This window comes from Poecilia formosa, unplaced genomic scaffold (assembly GCF_000485575.1).
Source record: "Poecilia formosa unplaced genomic scaffold, Poecilia_formosa-5.1.2 Scaffold81, whole genome shotgun sequence".
Taxonomy (NCBI): domain Eukaryota; kingdom Metazoa; phylum Chordata; class Actinopteri; order Cyprinodontiformes; family Poeciliidae; genus Poecilia; species Poecilia formosa.
Window position 1 is genome coordinate 2,300,242 of NW_006800020.1, and position 10,409 is coordinate 2,310,650.

The following is a 10,409-nucleotide window of genomic DNA, read 5'->3' on the forward strand; positions in this document are numbered from 1 at the left end:
GGATCAGAAATGTTTGCTAATCTTTCATAATCTCCATCTCTGTTGTGTCCGGGGTAGTCATTGTTAATCCAATTTGACCACTTGCAAATATAGCAGTCACTGGGTGATGTAGTAGATGTTTCGGGTGTAGTGGTAGTACTTTCAATTGGAGCTGTTGTGACTGTGGATGTTTCAGTCTCTCTTGTTGGGGTAGGTGTCTCTATGTAAGGTGTTGTGGTTGATACTATTTCAGTTTTGGAGCTTTCAGTGACTGTAGATGTTGATGAAGATGGATTTAAGGAGGACAAAGGCACAGTTGTAGTTTTAGATCTTGTGGAAACTCTTGAAGTTGAAAAAGTCAGAATTGATGTTACTGCTTGAGTTGTGAGTGTTGGAATAGGTGCAGTTGTAGTTACAGGGTGTTCTGTAGTACTTGCTGTGATGAAACATGAGAACAAGGATAAATTAATGTTAATTCGAAACACTCTATAATCAATCCTCACACAGTATTTATTTGTGTCTTATCTTACCAGTTGTGGTAAATGTAAAAGGTGTTGTTGTTGGTGTACGTATGCATGGTGCCATTTTTACTATGGTTCCGTTCGGTCCACAAACACCCGAGATGCAGGTTCCATCTCCATCATGTGTTTCAAAGACTGTATCGCCATATTTGTAGGTTTCATTCATGTAGACACAGGTGCAAGCTGGAAAATAATGACATGGCTCATGACAATTTGTCTTCAATAATTTTTCTGACAGTGACAAAAATCTAGCTCCTGGTTTGCAAATCATATGCACATATTTTTGCCTTACCATTCAAATCATAAATGCATGTCAGCTGTGTTGAAGAGCAAGAACTGTGAGAAAAGGAAATAAGTTTATTTTCATGTTTTAGGTACATATTGTTTTTGAAACTTGTTCTCTTACTAAACATAGCAACATTTATATATTTGAAAGGATCCTACCACTTGTGACAATTTGCAGACATTGACTCTACATCCTTGTAATGGTTTCCATCTTCATCATAGCAGCCACACTCTTTCTCAGACACACACTTCATGCTAGCTTCATCAAAATAAGGCTGCTCCCGAGGGCATGATGGATAACACCCTTAAAAAGTAAATTCATTTTGGAAAGCACACAAAAGGTTTTGTCATTTCTTTAGCCTTTTTTCAGATTTCATGTAATCTTCATGGCTAGGTAATCTGCTGAAGCACTAACATATTGTGAGGATATAGATGAAGAAACAAAGATTTGCTTCTGTTTGAAGCACTTAGCACATTTTGACAGGCAGCAAAACAGGGCTAAGCCGTTATACAAAAGGGGATCACAGACTTGGAATATGGGATTTGACATTTATTGTGCAAATAAAGTCACAAAGAGAATTTTGGGTCTGTCTTTTTGTTGCACTTGTATAATTTGAAAGGGGCTTGCAGTGGAAGTTTGTAAAAGGTCCTATTGATTACAGTAAGCATCCCCAATTTTAACTGTAATAATTTAATGGGATTTACCTGAAGAGTATTTAAAAATCTGATGTCAAATATCATTGTCACTAATCTAATAAAATTAAAGATCTAAAATGCTTTTCTTTCTTATCATTCTTACCTTCCAGTGGTGGAAGTTTATTGTAGCATTTCCCTGAAGGATTCCTGCATGTCTTCATGCATGACTTTCCACATGGAGCGTAGTGCCACTCGCACTCTCCATCAAGGTTGTAATAGTCACAGAACAGAGCTGATAAAACAGAACACAAGTAAGTTGAACGTATTTGTTCAAGATACAAGACATTGTAATTTTTTTTCAGAAAATAAATTAAGTAGTAAGAGCCTATATTTTTAAGTTCATACACACAACAAAAAGCAATCTTGTTATCTGTACTGTGTTTTATTTTTTATTTTCAAACATGATTTACTCCCCATAAGCTATCAGAATCCAGGACCAACAGGGACCATTTCTTTTCTGCCTTTGCAGAAACCCAATCCAAACTTACGGCAGATGGTGGGGGTTCTCCACTTCACACAGGCTCCAGCCTCATTGCATGCTTCTGCATATGCTCCTACAGCTGAGCAGAAACACTCACAATCTCCTCCCGTGTTGCAGGCACACGTATCTGCCACACAAGCCTCATAGTACTGTTCTGGCTCCACCTTTTTAGAAAAACGTAATTGTAAATGCAGGTAACAAATGAAAAGTATTGTTCTCTAGTTGGTTATGCAAGAACATATCTTCATTTATACTATCATTAGCATTTAATGTCCTTAGTTTTTCTCACCTTGTCATGGCAGGAAGTAAACACTTCACTTTTGATAATGTTGCAGTGTTTTTCTGCCCATGCGCGTCTGTGAGAGTACAGAGCGCACGGGTTCAGTGTGGTGTTTACATCTGAGCAGGAGGATGACAGTTTCCAGCTGTTTCCAAACTCTGTTGGATTAACTACAATTTCGTTGCTTCTGGTAGTGAAATCATTCTTGATGGCCCCATCATAATTTCCACACAGGCCACAGACTTTGCCCTGCCATAAAATAAAAGCATGATCATTTCTGAATTGAAAGCTCTCAAATATTTATTCAAGAAACTCTAGATGTCCTCCTCACTCACCTTGAATGTGGAGCTGAGTTTGATCATGATTGTTGTTTTCTTATTCCAGATGAGAAGAAGGCCATTATTTGCCTCAATGACGACATATATACCCATAGTGTGGACTTTAAAAGGTATGTCAATCCCTTTGCTTTGACTGATAACTTTGACACTTTCGTCTGACAGAACAATTTCTTTCCTCTAAAATGATAAATAAAGCACACAAACACCAAATGACACATTCACACTCAATCAGATGCTTAAAGCTTTAGCTGGACAGCTGGAGGCACGACAGTCATATCTGAAAATGTAAAGGAAAGTTATTTTCTTTCTAAATTAAAAATTGTTTAAAAAAAAAAGCATGACAACCTCTTCAGGTGGGGCTCAACATGAGAGGAAAATAATTAACAAGAAAAATTAACTGCAAACATTTTGTCAACTTCACCAACATTTTGTCAACATTTTGTCAACTTGGTCTCTGTGCCAGAGACCAAATTATAAATAACAGCTACAAAATAGTGATTAAGAAGACAGAATCTTGTGTCCTTAATATTTAAAAATGTATATTTTTTTAAATATTTGTTTTTAATTTGAAAATAAAATAAAAATATACAATTATTTTTAAATAATACAATGTTATTTATTTAAAATACATATATAAAAAGAAGGAAGTATGACTTAAGGTGTTCCTGGAGATGCTCCATGGTCACAGTGTTTTTATTTTATATATATATATATATGTTTTTTTTTTTTTTTTTTTTTTTTTTTACTGTAGTCTAAAGAACTGAGGTCACATCAGAGGGAGTTGTCGATTTGCTCTCTGATGGGAGGCTAGCTTTCCTACACTTTGAACACTCCTGGTTTGAAACATTACTTTTTACAACTTAAAAAAAAATTAGTTTTTATAGTTTGGTATCATCAAAACTTTTTCTTGCATGTAAGCACAGATCACCAGGCAAAAAAAACAAAACAAAACGTAGTATTTTGTGAATGCAATGGAGTGTTTTCTCCATATTTACATACCCCCAAGTAGAGTTTAATACTGGTGGAGCAAATGCTTTCACCACATGGGATGTTTTCAGTCCGGACCCTGAAGGTGCCATTCACATCGTCTCCACAATAATCCTGCAACAATTCGAAGTCAGTTTAACAAAACTTACCTTGACACAAGAACAAAAACAAAAAAATAAAACCCACAAGAAACTATACCTGAGAAAAGATGTAGCCACAATCCCCCTTAAAGGCAAATTTCTTGTTATCAAAAGTAATATAATGTCCCTCTCCATATATGGTGCAGGTCCCACCACAGTCATTTTCTGTGCATTGCCATTTCCTGTTTTTGCATGTGCTAGAATTTTAATCAATATATGAAGTTAATAGTCAAAAGAGACAGAATGGTGTGAAATGTGTAGAAATCTGGTACTTGTTAAATGTGCAAATGAAATCTCACCATGTATTACAGTCCACTTTGATTTTTTCTCCTGGGTTATAGTATTTTCCATCATGGGGGCAGGGACAGTCTTCCTCCTCTACACAGCCTCCTTTCCCATCTGACAGCAGGCCATTGGGACACACACACCCTGAGACGCACTGTGAACTCACCTGCGCAATATGGTTAATTTATTTACAGTTTATTTAGTTGCTTAAACATATAAGTACTATTTATTTAGAAGCATTAAGCTGCCAGCATCTGAGTCTTACACATTCAGCATCCAATGTGTTGCAGCTCTTCTGGCACTCTGACCCCTTTTCCTTTGACTTTGCTTTGGAGCAATCGAAGAAAACCATGGGACTGGTGCATGCTGATGACAGTGATACAGCGTTAAAAGAAACTGCAATCTAAAGCATGCTGTTGTTAAAACTTGTCTTTACTGCAGCACTTTATGCTTACACTTAGATACTGGCTCTCCTTTACAAATAAATTTTCCAGCGTGGCAGGTGCTGAATAGCAAGACAGACAAAAAAAAGTTACACAAAATTAAAAGAGTGTAATTACAAAGTCTTTAAATTGGTATTGATTCAAAACAAAAACATATTTTGTCCTTGAAATTGATTTTTATACCATATTTCCCCACAAAAAAAATGTTTTTATACTTCAAAGCAGATATATAACAAATAATGGTTCAAAATACAGGAGTAATTTGCATTAAGTGCAAACAGTTATAGTCTGTTGGTGCAGTCAATATTAAAATGACAAGATAGCATTTCAAAACACAAAGCAAATTTTGTTCTTCATGTGACAGCACAAAAAGAGAGGATTTCAATTGGGTTTTTTCTCAGCACTTGAAAAATAGACCAGCGTAAAAAATCTGTAACATAGAAAAAGGCAAAACCTGGACTTGAATATTCCACACCAATTATATATTCCTAAAAACAGTATGTGATTTCAAAACCTTTACTTAATTTGTGAAGCACCAAAAATAAGCAGTCTTCTATTTCTACAAAATATTACCTACATTTTATTTTGTCTTTTGAGTATGACATATTAGTATGCCCCTTGCTGACACCTAGAAGTCCTTACCATGTTCGTCCTTGCACACTGGCCGTCTCCCCAGGCTGTACCACTGTGTTTCCTGCCTGACAGGAGCACTCTGAAGCTGATACACAAACTCCTTCCTCGTTTAGAAAATATCCTTTAGCACAACCACAGCCGTCAACTGGGGTAACCTCAACCTTGCAAGTCACGTCCGACTGACTCAGAGAGCGGCAAGTTCGACCGCAGCGCGTCATTTTGTAATTGTACACAAGTGTCGAAGGGCATTCTGTGTATTTGCCTGTTGAAAAAGGAAAGGAATATTTGGTGCATTATTGCTTTAATTAGACTGCGCATTTCTATCTGTTTTGTTTATCTTAGACATACTGCAAACATCTTTTCTCCAGCCTTTCAGGAATACACCTTCAGCAGCACATGCATGGACATATGAGGACAAGGCGGCACACATGCAGTCCTCACTGTTTTCACAGGCACAAGTGTCATACATGCAAGTCTGTGAAGGTAAATGACATGAGATTAGATTAAACATTACAAGGTATGGGAAATGAAGAGCAAAACAACAACAACAACAACAACAAAAATAGAAATTAGATGCGCACAGAAAGCGCTACATGCTTACAGCAAAGTACTCTTCTGGGTCTATTTTAGAATGGCAATGTGAAAAAATCCCATTTGTGTCTGACAGGAGGGAGCACCAGGTTTTTGCAAATTTGTCTACAAAAGAAAAAAGAATAAGTTAATTGGTGGAGTACTATGGGTGATATATGGATAACTGTCAATGACTTACTCTTGTCAATGCTTAAACTGCAGGGGTCTGCAAGGTCATTTTTTACATCTGGACAATTTGGTTTGGCCCGCCATGTGTTGGCAAAGGCCACTGGTGTTCTTTCTGGAAGTCCACTTGTAGTTTTGAAGTCATCTTCTGAGTTATCATTGAAATCTCCACAAAGGCCTACAAAAATATAACACTTAAACTTGATGCCCAATAAAAAACAAAAACACACAATCTTGAAACTCCTAAAGAATAATCATACCCATAACTTTACTCTTCAGGGAGACATCGGCTCTGATGTAGAGCTGCACAATTGGTACAACCTGAATCTCGAGATCAAGTCCAAAGGTTGTGTGGATTATGGTAAAGAATGTAGAGGGACGGAAGATTGTAATGTCATCTGCAAATGGAAAGAAACACATACAATCTCAAATATTTCATTAAACTTTGAGCAAAACCAATTTATGTTGCATTTTCACTGAAAAAGGCACACTAATAAAAAGCATCTACTCACCCAGGAAAAAAGGAAGCTCAAAGACCTGATGGTTATATGAGACTTCATTTTTGTCTTTAACTTCAATTATCTTTGGGAAAACACAAGTTACTAACACAAGTCAGTAAATTTTATACACACACATATCTAAATATATAGTCTCATGCATGTGTGACATAAATATTTTACCGTGTGATTTTGATACAGCAGAGTGATGGCAGACAGACAAGTTGATTTATCAGACCTTTCACATTTGTCGAAATCACCAAGCACAGTAAAAGCATTGTCTTCAACCTGAAGCCACAAGGTGAAAAATACATTCAGATATCAAATAATTATCTGATTGGAATTCAGTATAATTCTGCTTAAAAGAAACTAACATTTATTTTCTATTTAGTTCTAAGTGTTTTTATTAATATCTCTTTACCTTGGACAAAACATAGGAACATTTTCCATGGAAATTGTATGTCTTATCATCATAGGTGGAGAAGTGAGAGCCTCCTCTGATGGAACAGACAGCAGGACAGTTTGCATCTACACAGCTCCACTCACCCTTTGAACAGGTGCTGTAGAAAGACACATTATGTTGTCAATTCACTGGATTTCCCATCTCAGAAACAGATATTGAAGCATACTGTATTCTCTTTGTATTTATTTTTGTATTTATTTATATAGTTTTTACCAGTTTTTACACGCCATCATGGTTGATTCCCCAGTGTTGTACGTCTCGCCTTTGTGGAAACATGGGCACTGCTCAACAGGAACACATCCACTTTCTGAGATATCATCAAAGATTGTACCTTGGAGGAGATGAGCAATAGTTGGAAATGATTATTGTCAATGTTATAACACTAATATAGTCCAGATCAAATTCTGTAAGTGTTATTATATGTGTGGGAGTGTTGGGTTTTGACACTATGATGCTATAACAGATGTCTGATTCTTTTAAATGGTTTTAAGGTTTACAATTTTAACTTTAATATTTTAAAGGGATAGTTCATATTTTTTTAGGTGGCTGCTACATTGGATTTTTGATTCTCTTTGAATCAAAAGACTCATCCAAATGTCCTATAACATTAGTGTAAGTGGCACTGTTAATGTTAGAGATGTTATGAATAGTTTTCTGCAGTAGATTCTACAATGACCCATTGTAATAACTTGTACAAGCAGGGAGCTGCTTCAATCAAAGGTTCTGACCTATTTTATATTTCAACACTCAAAATAGTTTTACTTCTCTTTCTGTGCTCTTACTTATCTTTCCAATCTGAAAGTTTGCCAACTACTGTTTGCATAAGGTAGCATGCTAGAGATGAGAACATGTAAGAGCTCTGTTACAGAACATTTTGCAAACAGAGTACTATTGTGTACTTAACAAAATAAATACAACTGTTAAAGCTTAGATATTGCTAAGGCTTAATTTGATAATCTAACTATGGAACATAAATAACAAGACAAATGCCACACTATAAAATATTGAACAGTTGGATTACAAATCAATATTAACTGTGAAACTAACCAGGAGGACAGAAGCATCCGTCGATGCAGTGCTCATCACACAGCTCACTTTTCTGCCGGTATTTGCAGGTGTCAATACAGGGACTGCCACACTCCTTATACTCCATGTTGAAAGGACATGTTTTTTCTACCCAGAACATAAAAGATATGTCTTGCAATGTATTGGTACAAATATACAGTTCAAAACTTTTTCATCTCTTACCACACAGTTGTTTTGTCTTCCACTGCTTTGGCTGTCCACCTGCATGGGCGCACTGTCGGGCGTACTCAGACACAGTCGAACACAAGCATGCACTGCTGTTGCTTTTGCAGTAACAGAAGTCTTCCACACAGGCTTCCATGAAGGACTCGGAGTCAATTAGTTTGCGACAGCTTTTAAATTCAGGTCCTGACAGCAACTTCTTGCAGAGTTTTTTCTGCAAGTTTACATTTATCATACACATTAGTGAATGCAATTATCAATCTAAAACAGCTTCAAAATGTCAAATTTTGAAAATTACCCCATCTGTGCAATTCTTATTAGCCCCGGAAGAAACCACTTTACAAGTTTCAGTGGGACTATCAACTTTCCAGTTCAACGCATATTCTTCAGGACTTATGGAAGCCTCTGTGTTGAGAAGAAAAACAAGATTGTCAACTTTGATACATATGTGTCCATTTGTGTGTGAAGCGTGTGCATTAAGTACATACCTGACTGGACAAACTCATCATAAAGCTTGATTTCATTGAAGTCACCACACAGGCCGCAAGTTTGATTCTTGAATTTGGCATCCAGCTCCACCTTAAATGCATATGAAATTCAGATTTAAGTCAAATTCAGATCTTCAGATGGACTCTTGGTCCGTCTTTTTACACCTGGCTTGACTTTTGCCTTAGCTGCCTTTCTTTTAATGCTCAGTGCGCAAGGTTGGATGAAAACCCAAAGAGCAAACATTTACAAAACAGCAGTACAAACATTCTCTGACACTTGTTTAATATGCTGTCATTCAAAAGTAGTTTACTTAACTATCAAATAACTTTTCCTTTTCAAACATATTTCATTTTCTCTAAAAAGGCTTCTAAATGTTTCTTGATGACCACTGATCAGAAGATATTTACATAATCATAATCTCATAACTGGCAAAGGATATTTTAAATACTTATTTCATGCAAAGCTGCAGAAATGTATTTTAAAGTACTTATGTTTTTTTTTATTTTTTTTTACCCAAAGATGTTATGTAATGTTATTTTATAGACTTGTGATTGATCTTGATGGGGGTTATATATTTGCTATTTTGTCAGTCAATGAATAATCATGAGTTTTGCCTTATGTCAGGGTTATGTAGGATTATTTACTCGTCACTAAGGAAGGCACTAAAGTGTCACAGCTACTGTTGACTCTAGACATGCCAAAAAAACTTTTTGAGATAGAATTTTCAAATCTCTCTAATATTTTACCATTCTGCATTTTACAGTCAACTAATTTTAGGTCTAATGAAATGTAATTAGAGTGGAATGTGGCTGTATAATTGGATTGCATTCAAATTTACTGGGTCAGTTTGAAATAATTTGGATTATACACAACTGAGTATGAATTCAACCAACAAGTCTTGCAAAATGTCTTGCAAAACAATTTCTTGTAAGCAGTATATGTGTTGAACTGAATAAAAAAAATGTAGTTTAATTTACCTCAACTTTAAAAAAAACCTTTAACAAAGCAAACAAAACTTACCCAGAGGGAGTCCTTTTGATTCCACATGAATGTCAGACCCAACTTAGCTTCAACTTTAATATAGGACATGGTTTCCTTAATTGAAATGCCACCCTGACTGAATGGTATGGAGACACTGGAAAAGAAGAATAAGCAATTAGTCTGTACATAAAACATGAATTATAAGTATAATCTTCAGATTAACTAGTATCTGAAAAGAAAAAAAACAAACAAACAAACAAAAAAAAACCCCAATAAACTCACGGTTTATTCATGACCATAACGGAAGTGTTGGCAAACTCCACCACAATCCCTTCCAGTTTCATCAGAATTCTGGTGATGGAGATTTCCCCGTCCACTTCCTGTCGCTGGAGCTGAATATTGAAACTCTCATAGCTGCCCTTACACTGGGATGTAAAGATGTAGTTACAGGTGGAGGGGAGGTGGAAGAAAGCCCCATCAAAAGTCTTGTAAAGGAAGTTCCCCCATGTGCTGCAGAACTGGTTGATGTGGGAGCCTCTCACTTCTGTTTTTTAAGGACAGAATTTTCATTATAGAGAAATTCAAAGTACAGAAATATTTTTATCTTGAGAAAGAATCAAATATATTGTTTATTTAAATCTTCACCTTTAATCACTGCCATTTTTCCCACTTTTTGATCTTCTGCTATAAAAAGAAGAAAGACATTTTTTCAGTTAGACAAAAATTGTAGATTAAAATGAGAATAAGGTTTTATGTAGCCACTGGCAGGTATAGAGTTCTCATCAGTTCTTATTATTTTACGTACCAGAGGAGGCTGCAGGTAGTCCAAGGCTTAGAATGAGCCATGGTAGCGCCCATTCTAGAAGGAGCCTGACTCCTCTCATGGTTCCTCAGTTGTCCCTGTCCT

At 36.2% G+C, this 10,409-nt stretch overlaps 1 protein-coding gene across 1 annotated transcript in view; it reads right to left on the reverse strand.

Moving 5' to 3' along the window:
* The window catches only part of LOC103141330 (mucin-2-like), a 27,921-nt gene extending 17,512 nt beyond the window's left edge, over positions 1-10,409 (reverse strand). The window contains exons 1-30 of the mRNA XM_016673721.1: positions 10,308-10,409; positions 10,148-10,186; positions 9,785-10,046; positions 9,542-9,656; positions 8,521-8,611; positions 8,331-8,437; positions 8,033-8,246; positions 7,832-7,957; positions 6,998-7,115; positions 6,743-6,881; positions 6,505-6,609; positions 6,337-6,406; positions 6,085-6,222; positions 5,838-6,002; positions 5,670-5,764; positions 5,417-5,543; positions 5,078-5,330; positions 4,448-4,497; positions 4,258-4,358; positions 4,007-4,158; positions 3,766-3,904; positions 3,580-3,681; positions 2,578-2,757; positions 2,252-2,491; positions 1,970-2,126; positions 1,585-1,713; positions 945-1,089; positions 793-836; positions 510-683; positions 2-415 (exon numbers count right to left, since the gene is read on the reverse strand). Coding sequence (XP_016529207.1) covers positions 2-415; positions 510-683; positions 793-836; positions 945-1,089; positions 1,585-1,713; positions 1,970-2,126; positions 2,252-2,491; positions 2,578-2,757; positions 3,580-3,681; positions 3,766-3,904; positions 4,007-4,158; positions 4,258-4,358; positions 4,448-4,497; positions 5,078-5,330; positions 5,417-5,543; positions 5,670-5,764; positions 5,838-6,002; positions 6,085-6,222; positions 6,337-6,406; positions 6,505-6,609; positions 6,743-6,881; positions 6,998-7,115; positions 7,832-7,957; positions 8,033-8,246; positions 8,331-8,437; positions 8,521-8,611; positions 9,542-9,656; positions 9,785-10,046; positions 10,148-10,186; positions 10,308-10,386 — 4,270 coding nt within the window. The 5' untranslated portion in view covers positions 10,387-10,409. The remainder of the gene's footprint in view (position 1; positions 416-509; positions 684-792; positions 837-944; positions 1,090-1,584; positions 1,714-1,969; positions 2,127-2,251; positions 2,492-2,577; positions 2,758-3,579; positions 3,682-3,765; positions 3,905-4,006; positions 4,159-4,257; positions 4,359-4,447; positions 4,498-5,077; positions 5,331-5,416; positions 5,544-5,669; positions 5,765-5,837; positions 6,003-6,084; positions 6,223-6,336; positions 6,407-6,504; positions 6,610-6,742; positions 6,882-6,997; positions 7,116-7,831; positions 7,958-8,032; positions 8,247-8,330; positions 8,438-8,520; positions 8,612-9,541; positions 9,657-9,784; positions 10,047-10,147; positions 10,187-10,307) is intronic.